The 25,547-nt window shown below is 40.4% G+C and overlaps 1 protein-coding gene across 1 annotated transcript; it reads left to right on the top strand.

Annotated features, from left to right (window-relative positions):
* Positions 1-57: 57 nt before the first annotated feature.
* On the top strand, positions 58-24,724 carry LMNB1 (lamin B1). The gene is made up of 11 exons (XM_075411340.1): positions 58-583; positions 10,691-10,847; positions 11,698-11,823; positions 12,863-13,033; positions 14,500-14,625; positions 16,985-17,205; positions 18,355-18,580; positions 20,911-21,015; positions 21,452-21,571; positions 22,295-22,408; positions 23,742-24,724. The coding sequence occupies exons 1-11, from the start codon at positions 231-233 to the stop codon at positions 23,781-23,783; spliced, it is 1,761 nt and encodes a 586-aa protein (XP_075267455.1). The 5' UTR covers positions 58-230; the 3' UTR covers positions 23,784-24,724.
* Positions 24,725-25,547: the final 823 nt, after the last annotated feature.

Below are 25,547 nucleotides of genomic sequence, written 5' to 3'. Positions count from 1 at the left end.
CGCGGGCCGTTGGAGCTGGGTGGGCGCCGGCCATATTGAATCGCGGCTCGGAGCCCGTCGGTGCGGCGGCGAGAGGTGCCGGCGTCGGGCGCAGACGGCGGTGGCCGGCTCGCCCCCCGCCCCGCCGGTGCCGGCCCGGCTCTCCCCTTACGGCCGCGGCGCCTCCCCGTCTCCCTCCTTCCCGCTCCGCTGCCCCCGAGGGTCGCACTCGTCCCTCTCGCCCCTCCGCCATGGCCGCCGTCACGCCGCCGGGGCCGCGGAGCCGGGGCTCCGCCGCCGCCGCGGCGCAGAGCCCGACGCGCATCTCCCGGCTGCAGGAGAAGGAGGAGCTGCGGCAGCTGAACGACCGCCTGGCCGTCTACATCGACAAGGTGCGGAGCCTGGAGACGGAGAACAGCGCCCTGCAGCTGCAGGTCACCGAGCGGGAGGAGGTGCGCGGCCGCGAGGTCACCGGCCTGAAGGCGGTCTACGAGGCCGAGCTGGCCGACGTCCGGCGGGCGCTGGACGAGACGGCGCGGGAGCGGGCCAAGCTGCAGATCGAGCTGGGCACGATCCGCGCCGAGCACGAGCAGCTGCTGCGCAGGTGAGCGGGGGGGGGTGCCGGGCTGAGCCGTGTCCGCCCGCCGCCGGCCGCCGCCTGGGCTCGGAATGAATGAGCGGCGGGCAGCGCGGCCCCGCTCCGCTCCGCCCCGGCGGGCCCGGCCCGGCCCCCGGAGCGCCGCCCCGCGCCCGCGGGGGGAGGTCGGAGCGCGGCGGGGTTTGGGGCGGCGGGCGGGTGGCTGTCCCCGAGGGTCGAGCTGCTCGGGGTGAAAAGCGCGGGGCGGTGAGCGCTTGTACGCTGGCTGTTGCGGGTCAGGCGTTCTGAATGTCCTTTCCGAAATCTGTGAACTTCATAACACGAAAATGCACGAGTAGGTAATAAGCAGGGTCTACTTCACAAATAACTACAACTAATGTTCGTGTTGCTGGACATTCGGAAAGGTGGATCCGTGACGAGATACCCTCAGGACTGCAGTCTTCAAGGCACAGCGCCAAGGTCTCTGCTGTTGTGATGAAATGATTTGTGCCGAAAGATTTTGCTTCTTACGCGTTTGACTTGATTCAGTCGTTAATTTGCTTCCTTGTTTGCATTTACCTTAAATCTGATTTCTGTGACTGCTCTAATTTAGCAAAAGAGAGTCTTCAATTTGGGCTTTTTTTTTTTTTTTTGCTAGTGTGGCCCACTTAGCGTTGTAATTAGTCTTGGGATCACAAAGTTTGTCAATGAATTGATGTTGGGGGGGGAAAAAGAGCAGAGTTGTTAATCTTGCTCTTACCGCTGTATAACCTGTTAATTTTGATTTTCAGTTAAATAGTCTCAGCTCTCATTTTTCATAATGAAAAAGGTGTTTCATGTGGGAACCAGCGTATTGATGTTTTCATCTGTCTGCGGACAGTGCCAATACCTTTTGGGTTCTTGTTATTTAAAAACCAAACTACGAGCTTGTAATTAGTGAGTCTAGTTGTTCTTGTGGTTACTTCGTGGCGCCCTGTGAAGGTCTTGCATCAAAGAGATTGTTGATGGGGACAGCAAGGTGTAGCTGCAGGCAGGCAGGCACCAAAAAGGCTTGACTTGAAAGTCAAACCAGGAATTTCCATCTCTTAGTGACTTTGTGAAGGAAGATACACTCTTATGTCAGCTTCTCAGAAGAGTGTATGTGGAGGACTGGGCTCAAGATGCAATCAATAGCAGATTTCCTTTTGTGGCTGTTAGCCGAGGCACTTAATAATGTGGGCGTGGAGGTTCCTCATATTCTCATGTACATTTTCCTGTGATGTGATACTTGGCAAAAATCTGATGGGGGCGGGGGTAGGGAATTGCTCTTGTGCTGCAGCTATGACCTCTTATGAAGAATGAAATCTTATTGCTTGATAGTCTGTCAGTACACATCTCAAACAGATGATCTTTGTATACCACAGAATACAGAATATAGTTCAGGACAAGAAGTCCTGAATAGTTTGGAAAAATAAACACTTAATGCTGTTTAAGGCTACTAGATACTACATGAACTTGTATGTGGCCGTTTATTGTTGTTTGGTGGCATACATGGCATACTATGGCATACAGTTTCCTAAGTCATCTTTTGATTACTTTCAAGATGAATATCTTGGGGATATCTAAGCTTATCTGTAATCCTATTTACAAAGTCTAAAAAAAGAGTGAAGGAGTTTTTTCACCTGATTCACAGCACACTCTCTGATGGCTTCTTTTTAAAGCCATTAAGTCGTATTAAAACCTGACAAAAATACTCTTATAACACTTTGCACAAATGTGCATGCGAGTACTGGTAGTCGTAAAGATCTCAGCTTGCAAGGAGTGATGAGAATGTGTGTTCTGTTAACATAATTTTCCTTGCCCCTTCAGAAAGCTGAAGTGTAGTGTGGTGTGCAGACTGGCTTTAATTTAATTATGGGTAGAGTAATGGTAGTAGTTCGGATCTGACTAACAGAGCCACCTGAAAAAAATGAGTTTTCTGGCTTGTTTGGTGCTATTGTTAGATTCTTGCAGAGTAAACTGCATCTTGCCCTTTGCAAAATACTCATCCTGGTTGTAAGAGTGAGATTCATCTTGCCTACCCTTGCTGTGAAAGGCAGCCGAGCCAATCTAGCAGCGTGCTGCTGCAGTAGCAAACAGTGCCATACGTTCCCATCACCGTCCTACCCAGTGTTCTGACTGTTGCCTTGGTTGTTCAGCTAGCTAACTTAGATCATTAAAATGGCAGAAAGATGCTCGCTTCTTCTACTCATCTAGTTTTCTGTCGACAGAGAAATACCAAGATTTGCATATAGGAGGTGACTTGAGAGCAAGGGAGAGAGAGGTGGGCTGAGCTGGGACTGTGTTGTTTGGTAAACTGCAGACTGTTTGCTTGGCTTAGGTATACTGGTAGCCACATTGTAAGAGACAGATTAGTGGTGGCTAGGTGTTTGGTTCCCTTTAGAGTCAATGGAGATAAATGGTAGGAGAAGTTGCTCTCAAGATGTCCTGGGTCTGTGGAGGGAGCATAGATGATTCACTGCTCAGTTGGCTGACACTGGGCAAAACGATTCGTGGTCTAGGTAGCCTTCCTGTGCTATTTGAATGTTTTTGTAGGCAGTGGTGTTGTTGTGCCAGACACATGCAACTCTTTTTTTTTTTTCTTTTTCTCCTCTAGTTAGTACAACATTTTTCTGAACTGCTTTATCCATTTATTTTATTCCAGTCATCATCTTTTAATCCCTTACCTAGTTAGTGCATCAATTTCAAGCTTCTAGCTACTTTCAGAGTGCTGTAGGACTTATTCTTTCTTCTTCAAAACTAATTTTAAAGGGCCAGTCACCTATTTGTTGGTTTCACTGATTCTCTAACTTCAGTCTCATATACATGGTGTGATTTCCCAAATTTAAGCGCCAGAAACTTGTTCTGTTCAGATTTTTAATCCCTGAAGAAAAACTGGATTTGTTTCTATAGTTGATACAGCAGTATATAGTGGACTGGTTGTGTACTCTACTTCTAGAATGCCTGCCATGCCGTGGGTACTGCTGTAGCTAAGTAAACATGAAGGCTTCTCTTGATATTTCAAATCTTAAACTAGGGGGAAAAAATGCGGGGTTAAAAAAACCAACCTCCCTATTTCTGTTCTGAGGAACGGATGTGCATGATTGTGGAAGTAAAAGGAGGCTTGTGACAGGGAGAATGGAGATAAGCCAAAATAAGTGTCTTAAGACTGTGTCGTGGAAAAAAGTCCATGTGCTTTTGAGTTCAGGCATATAGAACTCTTGGATAGCTCTTAGGAGGTGGAGAAAAGGGAGCTCTCATCTATTTCCTAATTTGTGAAAGGGTTGGGAGAAATTACTGATGTGTAACGGTATTTCCAGTTCATTTTCTCTTTGCTGGTTATGCAAGACTTTACTGTGTGCTTTCCCATTGGTGACAGCTGTTGTAGAAACATCCCTCTACTTCCTTCCTTTGAATAGTACGCTCAGTTGTGATTGCCATGCTTCTGCATTCAAGGGCTGTAGAACACGTCAGCAGTAGTAGTTCAACAACCTACGCTCATGTTGCTAATTGAAAATGGTCTTGGGAACTTCAGGATTCTTGCTCTTGCATCCTTAACCACACATTTTCTGTTGTGTGGCTGCACAGTGAACTGAATTCAGAAACTAATCTGTCCGGAAAACCAGCTGCGGTCCTGTTCGCCATGCTGTACTACAGGTACTGTTGGCCTGAGAGAGTGGTGCAGGAGAATGGCCAGGATTCACAGACTACAGTGTGCTTTCATCACTAGCAGGAGAGCCATGGCTGCTCGCCAGGCTGCTATGGAGACAGTCATTCAAAGAGGGGTATCAGGTTATCATTAGACTCAAATTGATGGTAGTGAGGTGAGGAGTTGTGGCTTCACTGAAGATCTGTCTGTGAGTGGAGTACTAAAGGCATTGTGGGCATGTAAGCTTTAATGTTAGCTAGAAAATATGTCTGTGCAAATGGTTTTGTAACTACTGGACTTGCTCATGAATAATGAAGGCGAAACAAGGTGGTTGTCTGCAAATAGCTGGATCCTCAGCTAAAGTCTCAAAGTGTGTGATGATGCAATTAGCACCAAATTCCTAGCTGTTAATTTTAGGTAGGGTGCCCTTCCTACAAGAGAGCGATGTGGCCTTGGGTAAGACTTCAGCTTACTGCAGATTTCACATTCCTGGAGAAAGCAGTGCAGGCAAAGCAGTGAAAGACATGAGCCTTAGGCATTTCATAATGTCATCAATTAAGTGGCAGATACAAGGGTAGAGCTCTGAATTGCTCCATCACTCCAGCATACTACAGAGTGGTTTAAGTTTCTGGTTTTTGGTGAAAGTGTATCATGCTTTTGTCGTTTGCAATAGCTGCAAACAGGGGAGGACTGTGGAGCCAAGATGGTGGAGGAAAAACCCCGATATGTAACTTGAGCGGTTAACAGCCATTTACACTGTGAATTTTGACACAGCTGTGTTACCTAGTGATGTTGAACAGGGGCAGTTCGGTAAGCCAGACTTACTGTTGTGTTACTCGGTCTGCTTATGGGTCCAGTTTCAGGACAGATTTCCATTGGCGAGGTGAGCATTCATTGTGGGGACTTATGTAAGTGTACAGCAGGTCAAAATCCCTAGCTGGACTTGTCTGTATTCTGATTTGTGATGTGAGGTAATTGCACTGCTTAGGAAGCGTGAGCTGGTGTTAATGCTAGTTAATTTAGAAAACTCCTTGTTTGCATTTATCTTTAGCAGGCTGAGATTTCACTGTGGCAGTCTTCCAGTGCTGAAGTACATCTGCTCTCCTGTAAGAGCGGACAATGTGATAAAAGTCACTTTGAGGGAAATTATGTGGTTTATTGAAGATATTGGTAAAGGATATAATGGTCCTTGATTATCACCAAGTGTTTGTTTATAGAGTGCAAGCATTTATAGTCAATGTTATAGTGGCAAGGAACTAGTTTTGTGCATTTTTAATATTTAAGAGGTTATCTCTCTGGCTCTCTTACTTAGTATCTTCAATTGGTCTTCCTCATCATCTATATTCTGAAATGAATTTCTGTGGTGGGAGTAGGCAGTACAATAAACACCTGTAATACCTTGTACCCTAAGCAGCTACTCAGAAGAACCGTGTTGTGTCAATGCAAGCAACGTTGTAACAGCTGTTCCAGTGTTTCCCATGGCGCATATGTGATACACTGTAATGAGCTAGAGGAACTGTTTTGAGGAAGCTGACTTAAAACTTTTTGAAGCATATTTTAATTATTGTAGGTCATCTCAGGAAGTGAGGTGAAGATTGGTGGCTGGGGAACTTCTGAGCTTTAATCTGAAATCAGTCACTGTTCTGATGTGTACTGTAGAGAGAGCAGCACCCAGAGAAGCGAGGAGGGGGGTGACTAACTTGTTGTACAATAATTTAAGCCATTGAAATGTAAGAATATAACTTATCTAAGACCATCTTCCATGCTATGTAGGGTGTAACAATGCAAGGAACGATTTGCTGTAGGGTGAAAGAAAGGTGGCCTCAGATATGTGAACGTCTAATGATGATATGGTAGTGGGTAGTGACTTTATATGTATGTACTGCAAGTATAAAGATTCTGTCTAGATTTCTGGTTAAAATAGTGGTATTCACATGGTGGACTGAGCCCTTCAAGAAGGGTCACTGTTCAGCTGTAAGTGGCTAGAGAAACACTCAGCAGCTGTCTCCAGTTAACTAAAACGGGTGACATGAGACAAGTTGAAACCAAGTTACATATATTTGTTTATAGGAAAGGCAAGCTTGTCCAACTACTTATTGTCATGTTGATCTATACACGAAAAACTTGAACACTTTTAGATGGGTGTTTCTTATATTATTGTAAATCACTTCTTTGCTAAACATAGCCTTACTGTTTTGTCTACTGTAGGGGAATAAACGTGGAAAACTTACTGGTAGCTAAAGGAAACAGAAAACATTAATGACTATAGGGTTTTTTTAATTTATTTTCATTTTTCTCTACAGCTGGAGTGGAAAACCAGGAATGTGCAGTACTGTGTAATTTGGATTGGATGTGTATATAGGCTGCAGTTATAACACGAATAGCTATGTCATGAATTGGCTGAAAACCAGTGCTTTTCATGAAGGGTTTGGTTACTGTTGGTAGTGCTTAGCTTTGATTTGACTTTGTAAGTACTGGCAGAAATGAGTGGAGGTGCATGTGGGAGGTGAGAAAAATCTTCTGTAGGTTGATGGCATCCTGCACTTGGTCAGTTTCAAAGGAACTGTAAATTATACCTGAGATCTAAGTAGTCACTGAAGGGAGCAGTCTTCTGCTTATCTTGCATCAGGTGTGTGGTTTGTGTGGATCCAGAAGGCCGATTCAACTGAATAAACTGGTAAAAAATTATTTTTACCTTTCTTCCTGCATGTTTTTTCTACTAACTTAGAAAAAATTTAAGGCGTTTACAGGAAATTCTAGGTTATTTTGTGAACCTCAGGGCTGAGGGAAGAGCGGTGATTGTGCAAGAGCGTGAAAAGGGAGCCTGCCTCTTTCAGTGAGCTATTCAGTGACTTGGACATTGACTGAACCAAGTGGGTATTTGAGAGCTCTGAATTAGCTTTAAATGATCTACTGTAGGTAACCAGACGCAACTTAGCCACGGTACCTCATGGTTGTGTGTGAGTTGATTTATTCACCTTTACAGGTTATTAAGTTTTGGGAATGGTGAGCAAACTAACCTGCTTAGAAATCTGTGCCTCATCTAGACTGCATCTGGTGTGAGAAATCCGCTTGTTTAATGGTGAGCTGGGCAGATGTACTGCAGCTATCAGGGTTATTTGTACTCCTGAGAGTGGCACTGTGGCACGCTTACTGCTGTCAGGATGCTTGAGTGATTTTAGCGTCTTGGGGAAAACAGATTGCATTGTGTTGCCGGGGTGTGTGCTGGGCCATTTCTAAAATGTATGTGGCTGCAACTCCACTAGTGAGAGCTGTGCTGGTAATGCTAGGTAGGAGTGAGACTGAGTTCTTTACGTTCTCTAGTGTCTGTACAAGTTAGATGTTCTGGGTTACATTTCCGATGTGCAAATTTCCCCTGAAGTACCGTGTTAATGAATGGGAGCTGGCTCTTATTTCAGCACATCTTATTTCTACGCTGTTTTAAACTAAACTGTTATTCCATGGATAAGAAGACCCACACATTTTGAAGTAAAAAAATAAACGACAAGCTGCTGCTTTGAAGAAGATGCAAGTCAGCAATTATTTCTTCATTTTTATTTGTCTTTCATGACCCAAACTACTTGAAGGAGTACAGTTCTGACTGATTTCTGAACACTACAACAAGAAGGTGTTTGAATTTTCTTCATTAGTTGTTTTGAGATGTGGCTTTGGCTTTTTGTGGAGGAGAAAGTTAGATATTGTGGAGAGGCTGAAGTTCTTCCTGGTGAAAATTACTAGGTGTAAGGGTGAGGTATATGTTGTATACATTTGGTGTTTGTTTTCATAATTTGCAGAGACTTTTCTGATCTGTTTGACTTCTTTCCCATATTCCTTTAGGGCTGGGATGACACTGCTGTGCTGCCGAGATTTCATCTGGCTTTCAGTGTTTGAAGTGCTGAGCTCCAGTTTCTGTTTCTTTCTGAGAATATGTTTGGATGAGCTGTCTCATAGTTAGACAACTCATACCACTAACTACTAATAGTGCTTAATTTTAATTATTTCCCCCCCCCCCCCCCTTTCTATGAGTTCACTTGCATTAAATTAGAAGATGGCTTCACAGCCAGTCTTGTTACAAACAAGCAAGGCAGGTACTTCGGGCTGGTGTTAACTGATAATACCTGATCAAGGCAGGTACTTCCGGCTGGTGTTAACTGATAATACCTGATTTAGTGGTACACATAGTGTATTGGGTTTTTACCATATTGTTGTTGCTAGTGCATATTATGTATCTTTTTCTCTGGCACCCCAATAGCAAGAGCTCTCTTCTCAGCTGCCTACCGGTTTGTAATTGGTAGAGGTATTTGTATTAAAAAAATTTAAAAACAAAGTAACTTGAAGGTGTGTGGGGAGTCCTCCTATTTCAGAGTCCAAGATAATTCCGGGCGGAGTGGCGGGTGGCAGGCTGGCTCTGTGTGTGTGTGCAGCTTTCTAGTTTCAGGCTGCAACTTGATAGGCTTGGTTTCAGCGTGAAGTCTTGCGAGAGAGCCTATGTGGAACAGTTTCTTTATGAGTTGAATAAAGCTTTCTCCAGCAATGATCAACAAAGGCCTGATGTGGTTCCACAAACTTCCCAATAGGTGACGAAGAGATTTGTGTTACAGACATAGCATGACCCCTTCCCTGTTTTTCCCCTGCTGTTGTACAGCTTCCCTGCATGCTGAGGTCCCGGGTGGGACGGGAGGGACGGGACAGAGGCCTCCCGTGAACACTGTGGAGAGCTCGAAGCAGAAGCCTGCATGGCCAAAGCCTAAATTCTGTGCCTTCGTCCAAACTGTGGACCCCGCTGCTGTGACCCGCTGGGTCTGAGGAGTGGCGTGTGAAATGCCGTGGGCGGACGGGGCAGCATGGAGCTGTGGAGATGGAGAAGGCGTTAGGTGTGAGGGTGCGCTGGGCCCCTGCTGAGCCTGCCACCGCGTGGCTGTGCTGCTCAAACAGCCAAAGGTTAGTTTTGTTTCTACAGATATTTTTTTGCAAGCCTCTGTGCATGCACCTCTCCTGAGCACAATGTTAATTGCATGTGCTTGCATGTAGTCGTGGAAAGGCATCTCATAAATTTGAGAGTCTCTCCTTTTAAAATTGTGAGTTGATTTTTACATTCATTTTGCTGAGAATCATTGCTATTGTTTCTTATAAGCAGGACAGTGATTTTAAAAAGTGGTGAATTTATTAATGCTGTAACACTTTTGAATCTTGTCCTTAAGAATCTTTATCCAGTTTTCAGTCTTCTCAGTTTAGTGTTGTGAATTCTGATTTTTTTTTTTTTTTTTCCCCACTTCTGCAGAGAAGTGTGAAAACTGAAGAAGGATGTGCTAGCTCTTGTCTTACTGAGCCTGGATCTGTCCATTCCTGTAAAATGTTCATAGTTTGATTATAAACATCTAGAACTTCTATATGCTACTACCCTTACTAGAGAAATGTGGGTATCCCAGAGAAAAAAAATCAACTTCAAGGTAGCAGAACTTGTGTTATGCATTTAAACATAGCTGCTTGTGCCATCTAAAGGTCAACAGTCATTTTGATTCCTAAATATGGTTTTCCTTTCCTATATTCTTGATAGCCTGTTGTAGCATTATTTGTGAATAATTTTAGGCTGAAGACGGTAGGTTTGTGTTTATGTGGCCTTACTTTGCTTTTCTGATTTGACTTACTTGTTTGCATATGCCGTTTTTAGGGAATAAACCCCTAGAAATTGTCTGACCGCTTATGTAGACACAAAGACTAATCTGACTGGTAATTTCAAAAGCTTATGTGTTTGCTTTTGAAAGCAAACACCTGTACCTTTGCACTAGTACTGTTTCAGTGATGGCACGGACTATTGTATAGACAGGATTTGGGTAACTTTCCTCATATCTGTGGGACTTTGCCATTCTGTCTGATTAGAAGGGTGCTGCAAAGCAGTTCACTGTGCTACAGTGTCTGCTGATGGAGGACTGGCTTATAGACAGTAAACATAAATTTTCATTGAGGAGTTGATCTGTTAATTGGCAGTGGGCTCTTTGAAGCTCAGGCAGTGGGTCTGCATGAGCCTCTACATGGATAAAAGGCAATGAAGATAATTTACTTGTTTCCACCCTATGGAAAGTGCCTTCTGATGGGAGAACTTATTTCTTCATATGAAGATTCTGCTGAAGATAGGATGTTTTTACAGTGGCTAGCTAAAGAGAAAACGAGGGGTATATTTAATAAACACACAGTTTCCCCTTGCTGTGTATGCCTCTCAGACTTGTTTGATGCTACGAGCTTCCCCTATATTTAGGTTTCTACAACCTAAGCAAAATAGTAAGCTATTGTTATAGCAGAAGAGAAAGCAGAACTAAGGAGCTGATTTAAATGAGAGTAAATTAAGCCAAGGCAAAATGTTTTTGTCGGGTGTCTCATGCTTAAGATTCAGATTGCACCTTATTTTATTAGTCAGCAGTCTAGGAGCATTTCTAGACCTTCTTACCACTTTCTCTGGTTTATTCCAGCTATGCAAAAAAGGAATCTGATCTTAATGGAACCCAAGTCAAAGTTCAAGAGCTTGAAGCAGCCCTCAATTCTAAAGAAGCTGCACTGGCCACAGCCCTTGATGATAAGAGAAGTCTGGAGTTAGAAACTGAGGATTTAAAACATCAAATTTTAGAGGTGAGAAGAAATATTTAACTATCAAGCTTCTGACAGCAAATGAGTTGTCTTTATGTATAATACATCCATAGTAAGACCCGTCATTCTGGTAAAATGCAACTTTGTAGACAAAAAATGGATGCAAATCTATCATGTAGTCACAGCAAGAACAAACTGTTGTTCACTGTCAGCGTTGGAAGCAGTATTGGTTAGGTGTATTCAGTACTGTTCAGTTTATTAGTAAACATGAATGGTGAAATAGAGTGCTTTTAAAATTGCAGACTCCGAAATTTACGTTGAAGAAAGCAGGTCAAGAGTCAAACTCGAAAAATTCTAGAGCTGTGGGGGGGCATCTGCCTTCACAAATACAGACAATGAATAACTGACAAGTAACAGTTTGTGACTCTCTCTGCCCTGCTTTTGGTTCTCCGTGTGATTCTCCATCATCTAGGCATCTGATAGGACAAAGATGGGGGGGGGGGAAGTCTTATCCTAGTTTTGTTAACCCTTCGAAACACATGACTTGTGATCTTAAGCAACACCACCTCAAGAGGATGGGTTGAGGAGACCAGGAAACTGGTATTTGCCGTGTAGAAAAACTGAAATGTTATAGGGGAAAATTGGTAAGTAGCAGTAAGTATAAGTAGTAACTAATGCTAGTTACCAATGTGAAATATGTAGAACTCACTTGTGCCAAGCGATTGCAAAAGATGTGGGGGAAAGACATTAGTGGTGTAAATACTGGATCTGATTGTCAAGTTCAACCATAACATGTAGGTAGCTGTACTTCTAGGTAGCCGAGGTCATTGTGTTATGCGAGTTCTGCTACATAATCGTTGTTGTGTTGACTCTTTATTTCTTTTTCTTAAAGCTTGAAATTTCTTCAGCTGCTGCCAGGGAACAGCTTGCAAATGAAACTTTGCTGAAGGTGGATCTTGAAAACCGTTGTCAGAGTCTCATGGAGGAGTTGGAATTCCGTAAAAATATGTATGAGAAGGTAAATGCTTTCATCTCCAGAATTCACATTTTCAAAGGGAAGATGACAACTAGGGGTCATTCTAGAATACTAAAATGATGTAGGTTGGGAGGGACCACAGGAAGTCATCTGGTCTGAACTCCCACTTGGAGCAGGGGATTTACCTCTGTTCTAGCTGGAAGACTTCCACCTTTCTTTTTCTAGGAAAAATGGTATTAACTCAGACTTCCTGTGATAAAATGGCTTCATGTATCATGTTGTTTCGTGTTAATTTCTGCGCATGGTATTGAAATACACACTTCTTTTCATAGTAATGGGAAAGCAGGTTAATAATTTCTCACATAATCCCTTTACAAGAAATAAAATGGACACTCAAACAGGTACTTGTACTGTTTTTAACTCCAGAACTTTCTAACAGGATGCTTTTGAATTATGGAAACAGAAGTTGACAAATATTTGTCTTTTACAGCTTTTTCTTGTAGTGCTTGAGGCTTTCCAGCAGGCAGCTTAGTGCAGCAACAAATGTACCTAACCATGCTATCTGTTATTCCCTGTGCATGTTTCCTTGCTAGTTGTATTTTCAGCTTTGCTCATGTTGTTGGAGTCCTTTTCTCCAGAGACCACAGAAAAGCGTACAAATAAATGGGGAAAATGCTGTTTGGTGAAGGTGACTGTTTAATTTCACAGTACTTTCGTTTCGTGCAAGCATAGAAGATATCTAGAGAAAGGGAGCATGTATTTCTAAAATCTAATCATGTTTAGGTGTGTTTGTTGAAGATCCAGACAACTCTTAGAAGGAAGAAGCCTGTGACTTTGCAGGCTGATGGTATCCTAGCTCTTTATTTCAGTGACTGGCTATTGCAAAATAATGTACTAGGCAGATCAGACTGGGGAAATGGCCTGGTGTTTCCACTGAGTTTCAGTGTCAAAACAAACTCATGCAATGCTGATCCACAAAGCTAGCTAAAATCTGCATTGCCATCTGGTGAGAAGATAATCTTCTGAAACTCATTTTGTCTGATATTTACCAGATGTGATTTTATTTTTCTGTTTGTCTTAGGAAATCAATGAAACAAGAAGGAAACATGAAACTCGCTTAGTTGAGGTTGATTCTGGGCGTCAAGTTGAAAGTGAGCATCAACTTACCCAAGCCCTTCGTGGAATAAGAGAGCAGCATGATGCTGAAGTGAAGCTGTACAAAGAAGAGCTTGAACAGACTTACCATGCCAAAGTGAGAATGTCTTTTCGTACAGTTGTCTGATGTACTTTATTTTTGTGTTATTTAGTGTAAAGATACCCTAATTACTTGCATTTCAGAGGATTTTATTATGGAGCTTTGTTTAAAATTACTGTGCTTCTGAAGGTGAATTTGCCTTTTCAGGTCTCATTTTGGGAGCAGGTTTAATCCTCAGGCACTACAATAATACTAGAATAAAAAGCACCCTGTGAAGGTGAACTGCAGGAAAAAAGTGATTAGTACTGAGATTACTGTGAATTCAAGGGAGGTGGATATGTTACATGTAAACTGTAATGTAGTCTTAATGATCAATAAGGTGTCCTGTATTTTGTGTGAAACTTACTTCATAGTAGGGCTTGCTGAGAAGACAATGTCCTGAGTCCTCTGACCTTGTACAGAATGTGGAAATTTTACCACGCCCAATGATTTCTGCTTTTCACTTTCCTGGAGAGGAAGCACACTTAAGCTGAAATCAGTTATACTTCTTCATTTCCTTCCTCTGCTATGATTCGGCTTTACTGTCAGGAGGGATCCTGATGTCTCAGCTGAACCTGGTTTCTGTGGCTATACTTGTTGCAGTTAGCATTTCTAAGAACACAGTTGGATGTTACAGCAGAGAAGTTGATACAAACTGAATTTATTAGCATAGGTTTCAGTCTTCGGTCTTAACAGTGTTCAGTTGCTTATCTTCAGGTCTTCAGTCTCACTTCAAAAAATGTATTTAAAATAAAATCTAACCAAAAATACTTTTTTCATTTTTTTTTTTGTCTAAAAATCTTTTCATAATTGAGGCTTTCTTTTTCCCTCTCTTCAGGTATATGGTTTCTGTATTTTTTTGTCTCTTATTTAAAAAAGTTTTCTTGGATTCCATTTCATCTGCAACAACAAGTTCAGTAATAAGTTTGTGGTGCTGCTGAAGTGGATGTGGTAGTGTTTGGCAGGAATGTTGTAGGCAGTTTAAAAAAAAAAATTATTTGAGTTTGAAGTTGTGATACAATGAAGCAGTAGTGACTCATGGCACTGGTGCTGTAATCTGAAGGCGCATTATCAATCCGCTTATGTTGGCTGAAAATTAACAGAAGTTTGCTTGTTTTTATAGAATTAGTAATTTCAGTTTAGCTTCTTCTATTTAAGCATACTCAAAAACTGGCGCTTTGGTAATTAAATATATAAAGCTAAACATTGACCAGAATGAAAACTGAACTTAGCAGTCCAACTTCAGTAATGTCTACAAGGGAGACTTTTCTAGAATAAATATTCAGAGGATTATGATTTCAGGTAGGGCAATCCAGCATGGTAATTGAGCCACCATATTTAACCCTAAGAGAAAGGGATGTTTCATTGTGTTAGAGCTGCAGAGAGGAACTTTGTGGCTTAATGTTGTGTGTGGTTTTTAGTGACTCATTTTTCTTTTGATAAAAGCTACTTTGAAACTGATGTCTTAATTTCATCTACTGCAGATTGAGAATGCTAGACTCTCCTCTGAGATGAGCAATACTGCAGCCAACTCGATGAGAGAAGAACTGAATGAAAGTCGCATACGAATTGGTAATCTGTCTTCCCATGTCTCCAGCCTTCAGAAAGAGGTAATAAGTTGTTTGTGACACTTCAGTCTTGCCTAATTACGGCTGTTAATTTTATATTGAAGGACTTTCTTTCACTTAACTTGTAAGTATGTTCAGCATCATGACTTGAATTTGTCTTCTGCTCTACTATTCTGTACTTTTCAAATTTCTTAATGTCTCCTTTTGACAAAGTTGATTTTTTTGTGCAATGCCCTGCTACGGAGTGAGTATTTGAAAGGTCATACTGTTAATTTGCTTTTGTGGAAACTTTTGCAGATAGATGAGACTGTTTTAGACAAGAGGTCTGTGTTAAAAGTTTTTGGCATTCTAAGCAATTTAGCTCTGTTCCGTAGTAATTGGCAGCCTAGTGTAGGATTCCAAAAGCAACATTCAGAGCCAGAGCTGGAGTATGCAGTCTCTGTCTGTGTGGTGTCTGTTTTCAACCTAGATCCATTTTGCATCCAGAACTTTTTTTGAGAGTGATTTTTACTAGGATTAAGGTTAAATATGAGACTGAGAAATTACATGAAATAAGTGTACTTGAGCATTTGTAGACCAAGGTCTTGAGCAGAGACTAATTACACAGGTCACAGAGCACACAGATCACACCTGAAGTAGTATGACAAGTCGTATATTCAGTACTAGCTTATTTGGTGGGAATAACATCATGTGCACTGCAGTGGAAAATCTAGAGTGAAAATGAGAAATGTTAGGAGTTGGCTTTTGTAACTTAAAGTGCAGCAAAACATTTTTTTTTTTTTTTTTTAAATATAGAACATTACTAATATTTTACTTTGATCCTTTCTGTGATATGTTTTGAATTGTATTCCTCCTGTACAGTAGACTCTTGGAAATATGCAGAATTTTCAAGTCCTGCAAGTGAGGAATATAAGTCAAGGGGGTGTTATTTCATAAGTTTCCAAATAACTTGGCAGATACCAGTATGAGTCGTCACAGTTCTCCTGTTACGTAGGCAAGTTAGTCTCTGGAAAAGATCAGGTGATGTAATTAATGTGCATGAGGTTATGCGAGAGTTTTGTCTACTTGGATCTTATTTCTGCCTTTAGGTTACCATCGTCTTTCTTCTGGTGGTTCAGTCAACAGGTGTTTCTGATGTTGTTTTTTCTTCTTACTTTTAGTTAATTGCCTGTATTCTGTTGCTTACTTGGGAGTGACAGCAGGGTCAGAGAACTTGCTTCTGAGTTTGCAGAGGTGGTGGTTGTTAACTTCAGGGCTATCAAAATCAAATTCTGCCAATTTGACTGTAATTGTCCACCAAAAGGACCCTTTTGCGCCTGTGGGGTTTTTTTGGTAGTGCTGGTGATGTTAACCAGTAGAGTTTTGTTTGCCATTAGCTAGCACTAACTTCAGCTTTGTTCTCTTGGAAGAAGACAACTCTCTTATCACTGGTGTTGGTCTGATTTGAGTTACCAACACTGAGCTCTGTAGTAGTTTCCACTGGGATCTTCCCTGTGACACTCAATTGCTTTTATTAAATACCATATCTGATTCTTGGCATTGACAACCAGTTACACTGGCCCTCTGCATTGGCCATTTAGACTGCCTATTTTCATTGTCTCTGGATTATGATGACTTCCTAAGCAGAGTGCCTGTATAGCAAACAGTGACGTAACCAGACAAGGTGATTGTGGGGCATTGGTTCCTGTGCCTGTCCTTTAATTAAAAAAATCTCAAGCGACTACCGAACAGAAGAAAGCATGTTCAGGGAAAGTAGACCTTAAAGCTGTCATTTGGCCTTTCTTTGATAAGCGTTCCATTCCGTATGTGCAATATTAAGTTCTACTAGCTTGATGTGATTTTTAAAGCATATGACAAATTACCTTTCGTCATGGAACACCTACCGCTGTACTTTCAGCAAGCCTTGAAGGCTTTGATACCAGACGGATGGGTTTTTGCTGACAATAACCCTTACTCTTTTAGAGGAACTTCCTCCCAGAATTCAGAATTGGCAGTAGTAAACTGGAGTGGGAGGTAGACACCTGAAAGCCAAAGAATAATTACTTCAGGTTGTGAAGTACACTGAACTGTACTTTGTGTCCTGTCCAGCACACCTTAAACCATTTGACTCTTAAGCTCAGTTTTTCCTGACTGAGTAAATTCAGGTGTAGTAACTTATCTTCAGATCTCAGAAGAATTAAGCAGTGGTCTTTCAAAGTATATTGCAAGTTGCATTGGAACTTTGTGTTACGTTTGTAGTAGGTGATGTGGAGAACAGGAAGCTTGAATATGGGCAAATGAATTCAGAAAGGGGGGAGGATGTTTAACCTAATGTTTTGAATTCATATCGCCTGGATAGAAGAGTGCATGGAGGTTTGAGTGAGCTTTCCTTCGCACCACTGATGTTTTCAATGCTTTCTAGTCTAGAGCATGGCAAGATAGAGTGCAAGAGCTGGAGGACAGCTTGGCCAAGGAACAGGAAAACTGTCACAAAACACTGTCTGAGAAGGAGAAGGAAATAGCAGAGATAAGAAATCAGATGCAGGAGCAGCTGAGTGACTACGAACAACTTCTGGATGTTAAATTGGCACTTGATATGGAAATCTGTGCATACCGGAAATTGCTGGAGGGTGAAGAGGAGAGGTATGAAAGAATGCTGGTATCTGTGGTGCTTCCTTCATTTCTCGTTCTGTGTTAAAGGGCAGTTCTTACTGGGGGTGCTTTCATTAGGTGCTTTACTACAGTTTCTAAGATACTGTTTGTTTTTGTCCGCTCCTGTCTGACATGCTTACTCCATGAGACCAGGCTGCTTGAGTATCAGGCCAATAGCTCTCAGGGGAACAATTACCCTTCTTCTATTAAGATTCGGCACAAAGGACGTAATGAATTGTCATTTGCAGGTTTGGTGTCATGGTTAATATTCTTGTTCAGGTTAATTGCAGGGTTATTTAATTGTTAGCCAAACTTTTTTAAGTATAGGATAATTTTAATAAAGTAATAGTTGTTGTGATTGACCAGCTTATCAGCTAGCTGCCTTTTTCACATCAGACCCCAGAGTTCAGCAATACTGAGAATTTTCACATGATGAGTCACAGCTGTCATTTAAAGTAGTTTGATACTTCACTGTTTTCTGACTGACATCCTGCTTGTCTAGGCTAATTCCTCTGCTATTGGGTTTTTGCATAAATTTCCTACAAAGGTTTAAGTTCCCCTAAAAGTTTTTTTTCTTTACTTATTCTATTTACCCAGGAATGCAGTCTTTAACAACTGCATGGAGATGTCTTTATGATCTTATTATAGTAGTCCGCCAGTATTCTATGCGCCAAAAGCGTTAATCAGCTGTTTGACAACACTTTATTAATTTCTTCAATAAGTACTGAAGTCTTCACTTATTTGTGTAACATGCTTTGTTTACTATGTTCCTATACCTTTTTGCTGTATGATTTTGTGGGAAGAAGAGGAGACAGGAAGAAAGTTTATGACCTCAAGTTGCGTCAGAGGAGGTTTAGGTTGGATATTGGGAAAAATTTCATAACTGAAAGAGTGGTCAGGCATTGGAGCAGGCTGCCCAGGGAAGTGGTGGAGTCACAATCCCTGGAGGTGTTCAAAAAACATGTAGACGTGGCACTGCAGGACATGGTTTAGTACACATGGTGGTGTTGGGGTGACAGTTGGACTGGGTGATCTTAGAAGTCTTTTTCAACCTTAACGATTCTATGATTCTATAAAAAAAAGTGGAAAAAGTTAAACTGAAGTCTGATACGTGTGTACCTCTTCTTTTCTTCAATATAGGCTGAAACTTTCTCCAAGCCCATCTTCGCGAGTGACAGTTTCACGAGCTTCATCAAGCCGTAATGTGCGTACAACTAGAGGGAAAAGGAAGAGGATTGATGTGGAGGAATCTGAAGCCAGCAGTAGTGTTAGCATTTCCCATTCAGCCTCTGCCACTGGAAATGTCTCTGTTGAGGAGATAGATGTTGATGGAAAATTCATCCGCTTGAAGAACACCTCTGAACAGGTTTGAAAATGCACATGTATCATGACTTTGCAGTGGGCTGGTGAGAGGTAGAATGCATCCTCAGCACCCTTTCAGCCCTCAGGCTTCATGTTGAGCCTGGATCTAAAGCACCCTGTATAAGAGGTGGCATGAAGAAACTAGAGTGTCACAAAATAAGCTTTCATACAGTATTCTGGACTGATATGATGACTTCTTAATGATTTCTAATGCTTTTCATAACTGTTTTAGTGCTAGGTTGCCCACCTGCCAAAGTGTTACATCGCTCTTCAGAGTTCTGGCTTGCAAGTGATCTGCCTGTAAAGCTTTACAGTGAACATTGTCATTGATAGGAAATAGTGCAAACAGACATTAGGCTACTTTAGAAGCCTTTTAAGAACTTTCTCTGCCTTAAAAAGTCCCAAAAGAGTTACATACCAATGCAAAATAAATATCTAAATGTAATTAGTTGCCTGTGACTCTTGTACTTGCCTATAGCTTCTCTAAATCATAGTTTTCCTTCTTCTTTGAATGCATCCACAGTTTTCAGGAGCCCTCAGTTCCCACACCAAAGCCACCTTTATGATGGCTACTCAGATTATTTCATTCTGTGAATAGGTTGGAGTTTGTACTGGGGGGAACACACATACCTGTTTATGAAAGGGTACTTCATTTGAGTAATAATCAAAACTTTTCCTTACGTTGCTCTCAGAATGATGCTGTTATATTCCGTACATTCCTCCCCGTGTGTCCGTCCCCCCCCCCCCCCCAATATTACTTGCAATTTCTGCTTAAGCAAAATAAGTTCTATGTCATATATAGTTCTGCAAGTGGTCACAGGAGGGGTTGGAGACTGGAGACTGATTTTGTGAATCCTTTGTTTGGGAGAAGAGAGAATTGAGCATCGTCTCATTAGGACACAAGAATTACCAGACCTTGTTTCTTGCAGTCTTGATTTAAGAGGAGGTCTAAGTAATTCTTGCCTTCTCCTGTGCTGTCTGAGCCTCAGCAGTGTGTAGAAGTCTGTTACCCACATTCTTTGTTTTCAGTGACACATAGGCTTTGCCTAATATTATCAGGTCTGTTACTTTCACTGAAAGGCACCTGGTCTTGGTGTTTTAGATGACAAAGACTGGTCTGGTTCCAAGTGTTTTGGTCTCCTTTAATCAATGAAGAGATGGATAGACTCCTCCAGATGGTGCTAGATGTGTATCTTAATTACCTGCTTGGCTAAGAGTGCTGACTACATTTACTGAATGGAAGAAACCTTGATAGCTATCTTGGTGTAGACAGCTAAGTGTTTAGATGACTAAATTCAGACAAATCAAAGACTACTTCTAGGGAGTCACAACCTGCCATATTTTTTCTTGACTTGTTCGAACTTATGGAGGTTTTCTCCCCCCACTTTGTGTACCACATGGGTTTCCCCTCTTTTATTTAATTTAAATACACATTCATCCTTCCATGGAAGGACCATTAGTTCTGTTACCAGAAGCCATGAACGGTTCATGGCTTTACAGCAATTTGCAAGGGGTCTAGATTTGAGCAACATTTTGTAGTGCAGTGTAATAAGCTGTACTTACGGAATTTTCACAAGTTTTTGACAGCTTATGTATACAAAAAGTAGATAGAAAATATTTTAAATCCTCTTTAAGTATGGTATGTTTTGTTACAGTGACCAACTGAATGTCAGCATCCATTAAGTTCAGTAAGAGTGTTTGTTGCAGATGACCTTAGCTGTCTGTTTTCAGACTCCAGTGGCAAATGTTTAATATTTGGAAACTCTGTTGGTGGGACAACTTGTAAAGATCTCTTGTTTTGAAATAGTTATTCTGTAATGATGACTTGTATGTGTTTTTCTATAAGATTTGCTAGTGCTTTTCAAGTAGTTGATGGGGAAAAAATAATTGAAAGGAAAAGATAATGTAGGTCTTGCAAAGAAGTATTTAGCGGGAGGTGTGCGTATGTAGAAACACATTTTAAGATGACTGACAGGAATATTTTGTTTTCTAAGAAGCCTGTTTGTTATTCTGTGCTTCAACAAAAGGTATCATGTATTTGTAAGGGGATTTTAATATTTATGTATTTTTCTGAACCAAGCTGTAACAAAACTGATGCAAATTATAAACATTCGTTAATAGAACATCAGAACTGAGAAGTGTGTTAAGCTTTAACTTGAAATAAGAGGTAAGACAAGTTTAGCTAAAATGGTTCTAATTGCATGCTGAAGATCAAGTGATAACAAATGTTTTCACTGAAAATTTTGTGCGTTACATTCTTATATGTAAAATACCCTACATGTGTAACAGAAAATGACTGCTGATGGAAATGTTTTTTTTTCTCTTTTTTATTAGGATCAACCTATGGGAGGTTGGGAGATGATTCGAAAAATAGGAGACACTTCTGCTACTTACAGATATAACTCAACATACTTACTAAAGGCGGGCCAAACTGTTACAGTAAGTTGTCAAGATTCAGCTGTTTAGTTGAAATGGGCTTTAGGCCGACTTGTATGTGTCAGTAAGACACCAGGTTTTTAGTTGTCCTTTCTATGTACATGTTCAGAAAATAATCACCTGTAGTTGTATTGGGCATTGGTTGTATCAATTGCTGGGAAGAAGTTGGACAGAATTATGTTTTTCAGAAGCTTGCTTTCTACATGGAGCAATAATTTTGACCATAAACAGGTGCATTTTTATATTCAAAAGTCCCTGCATTAGAAAACATAGCGGTGTTCTATTGTAAGGAACTTTGGAAGTAGGTAGACAGAGACTTGTATTTTCGTAATTGGATGAGATTCACCAGTATAAATTAAACGGAATACATTAACTCAATAAATAACATGAAAGTGTATAACACTAGCAGATAATGGTCGTGTGTGACTTCTTTTAACAGATCTGGGCTGCAAATGCTGGAGTCACTGCTAGCCCTCCCACTGACCTCATCTGGAAGAACCAGAATTCTTGGGGCACTGGTGAAGATGTGAAAGTTGTGCTGAAAAATTCTCAGGGAGAGGTAAAGTACCTCATATGTGTTTAAACTTGTCTTTCTGGGGTGCCATCCCCTGTAAAGGTGCAGATGGAACGATTGTTAGGACTTTACAGGTGTTCAGTAAAGCTTTCTCCTTTTGCTTTCCAACCAAGCATACTGTACCCTGTCTGTCTTAACTGCAATTTAGGAATGCAGTCTATTGAAGCATGCAAAATTTTTTCCCTATGTTGAGTATAAGCAGTAGAAGAATGACTTGTTCAGACACTGCCCGCATGCCAGGAATTGGGCAATGCCTTAGAATATGCTTTGAAAAGATAACATTTTAGTAAACTTTTCAGTGATTTGTATCTTAAATTAGTTTTCCTTAAAACTGTGTGTTTATGGGGGGTGGGGTATGTTACAGTGAAACTCACTTTAAGCAATGAGGCATTAATTCTGGCAAGGTAGGGGTTAAAACTTGGGGTAGGACAGTTGCTATGACATCTTGCAATTGAAAGAAAATATTTAAACATATAAAAAAGTAAATTTTGAAGAACTTGATTTTCTTGTTAGAAAGACTCTTTTTAACCATTAAGAGATTTATAACTAAGGTGTGAAGACTGTGATTTATACACAGCAGTTCATGAAAAGTATATAGACAAAATCAGTACAAGTAGCTTTGCCAACAGCTGGAACTCCCATTTCTCAAAAGCTGAGGAGATCAGCACCAGATCTTTAGAGAAGTCAAGTCTTAAAACTCTGTTCCAGGAGGTTGCTCAGAGAAGCACTGTCTTTAAAACAACTATACATGAAAGGGAGGAGGAGGAAGTTGAGGATGAAGCAGCTGAAGCTGTGGAAGAAGACGACTTTTACCACCAACAGGTATCTTGGTTTAGGTTAACAAGATTGTTTAGGTTGAAAAAACAAATATTTGTGTCATGAATTTTTGGGAGACTATCATACCTGTTTGGATATGGGTGTTCTTTTATTTTTGTTTTGTTTAATTGGTAACAATGAAAGCATGAAGTTGGGTTATTAAAACCAGTATTAAAAAAATATATTACTTCAGGTATTCCCTTGATTGAGAGAAGCAGATTTTCCTTAAAACAAGGTTTTAAAACTTAAAGATTTTGGGATTTTTTTTTTTTTTCTGAATATCTGTTCTTGATAAGATTTCAGGCCAATTGTTTATGGTAACATTTGGCTTAAGCAGGTACACCTAAATTTACCTAAAGTTTTCAGATTTTAAATCTCTCATTGTCTCTGATAGAGGAAAAGAGATTTGAAGACACTGTCCGAGAAAATGCCTCTTGCATGCTGAAGAAAAGCAGCTCTAAAGGCAGTGGAAAGATGTGAACTTGCAGTGACAGTGTAAAATGTTGTGAAATACAAGGGAAAATACTGGCATAACATCCTTGATTGTTTGCTTTATGAGTTTCATTACCTTACTGTTTTGACCAGTTCTCCTTAAAAAAAAAAAAAAAAAAAAACAAACCAAAAAAAAAACAACCCAAAAAAACAAACATAAGTTCCTGTAATGCAACATTCAAGTTTGCTACTTTGCCTAAAACTTTGCTACCTTTCAGTTAGTATATAACTTAGTCAGTTAGAAAAGATAATACAGATCTGTAAGTGTGCATATATAAACAGACAAAAATGGAGAGACTTGGTTGTGTTGGTAGTACTGTTTTTTGGCAACCATGGTTTTTGACCTATGACTGGATCATAACTTTGTGGCATTTAATACAGAGTCGAGTTTTTACTGCTGTTATGCATAAGTACTGAAGAGCATCCACCTGCTCTTGTGGATTGGGTAATTCAGCTAACGTGTTTCTTAGTAGCTTTACTTAGAAAAGTGGTGTAGAGAGATGAGATTTCTTTAGATAAAAACTCTCAAGGTACTTGTATGTGCTCCCTGCAGTATTCACCGCCTGTCTAAACTCAATGATGCTTTTTGACTGGAGGTTCAAATATGGTAATTATTTAAGTTGTGCTTTTCTGGTACCTGTCCTCCATTACCTCTCACAGGAAAGATATCTAGAAGTCTTTTACTTACAGGCAATAACAGGTTGTACAGCTTTGTGTGCTGACTCTTGCTTAGACCATGCCAGGCTAATAATTTCATATATGAAAAATGTATGGTATATTATTTTGAGTTGCTGAATCTTTTAGTGCTGGATTTTGTTTCAAAGATGACTCTTTCTATCCATAACAGGCAGGCCCAAGGGCATCTGACAGAAGCTGTGTGATCATGTGAATTTCCAGTTGGCCAGGTTCCTCAGATTGTGGTCATCTTTGCTTACAGAACAGAGCCTTCTCAGAAGCACGGCGTATTTTTGTGTTTTCTGTGTGTGAATTTAAGATGCGAGTCTGGTGGCCTTAATTTCCTTTGCCACTGAAAAGGAAGTTTTGTAAAAGAAAGATCTGTAACTTTCTTGCAGGATGTGAATTGTTGACTCTGAACAATGTACTGTTTGAAAAATGTTGTCCATGTCTGCCAGATTTATATGCCAGTCTTTTTTATTGAAACCTTGGTGGAATAGAAATATTCCACTGTGTTTTGGGGATCGATTTTCGTAGATGACACCACTCTAGACTAGCTAGCTGCTGTTTACCTCTTTATATTTAGGTGCTGTTGGGGAAGGGGAAGGCATTTTCGATACTATGAACTCTTTTATACTGCAGGCTTTTTTTTCCTATGGCACAATCAAGGCTATAAAACTTTTTTTATAGAAAAGCACAGCTTTGTTTAAAAAAAAAATTTAAAAAAAAAAACCAATAACAAAACGAAATGAAAACAAAAAAACTACACACACAAAAAAAAATGGTAGCCCAGCTGAGCATGTAAGCACTCAAAGGATGAAGGATGCAGTAAAACTCCTTATTGGTACTCTCTTCCTTTATTTAGATTTCTTATTCTGGAGGAGCATTCATGTTAAACGTGTTAGTTGTGTTGTTAAGGTAGTGTAACCAGCTAAAATTTTCTTATGTGATTTTTTAACAAATAGAAGGCTGTTTTAATATGAATTGTCTTGCTTGCTTACAGTCTGTAGGAACAAAACCAAGTCTTTTAGCAGTCTAGTCTACATTTGTATGGAAGATAATTGTAATTTTGTCAATCTGGAAAGTTTTTGTCCTTTCTGCATTAATCTAATGTCTGAAAAAGCTTTGAATAAAATATCTCTGTTTAAGATGTTACCAAGTAAAGCGTTTGGAATTTGTTTCTTCCTAGAACTGAACTAAAAATTGAAGTAGTGTTGAATACTTGGAACTGCTAGTCTTTGAAGCTGACAAAAAGTCTGTGTAAATGGAACAGTGGCAATTGAGTTTGAAAGATTTATTCCAAATAACTTCACATTTAGAAAACTAATTCTTTAGAGGTCTATTAAAACTGTTGCATGAATGATTCTGCATTGTCTTTTTCTCATACAAGTACCAGTTTAAGCATGGTGCAGTAACATCAACAGAAATTCAGAATAGTAATACTCATCTTTGGAGGTATTTTCAAATGCACGGTCAGAATTTTGAAAGTTGATTTGAGCTTTTTTCTAGCATTAGTCTTATGATGAATTTAAGACTTTTTTTATAACACGTCTTTCATCTTGGATAAATTCCCTTTTTCTGGTGACCTACATGGTGGCATTTCAACCCTGTGCCTGCAGGTGAGGGGGATCCTGGCCAAGGTTTATGCGGATGGGTGAGGATTAGGGGGACTGCTTCTTTTGACAGTAATGCTGGCATAAACAACTGCATTAAAGTACAGTGTAACTTCATTTAATTTCCTGTTTATGTTTGAATGTTTAGGTAGTGTGAATATTTCCATGTCTTTTAAGCACCACTCTGTATCCCATAACGTTTCAAATAGTCCTCAGTTTGATCTAGGGGTATAATGGCTTTCTTCTCATTGTAGTTTCAGATATCTGTAGGTATACATCATATAAAGGAACATGCATGTTGTAGGAAATGGTTAATTCCATTCCTTGTTTGTTGTTTTCGAAACTAACAGTACAGGCTAGCAATG

This window comes from Opisthocomus hoazin, chromosome Z, assembly GCF_030867145.1.
Source record: "Opisthocomus hoazin isolate bOpiHoa1 chromosome Z, bOpiHoa1.hap1, whole genome shotgun sequence".
In the NCBI taxonomy this organism is placed as follows: domain Eukaryota; kingdom Metazoa; phylum Chordata; class Aves; order Opisthocomiformes; family Opisthocomidae; genus Opisthocomus; species Opisthocomus hoazin.
Note: the sequence above shows the minus strand (reverse complement) of the source record. Positions and strands in the feature narration are given on the sequence as shown.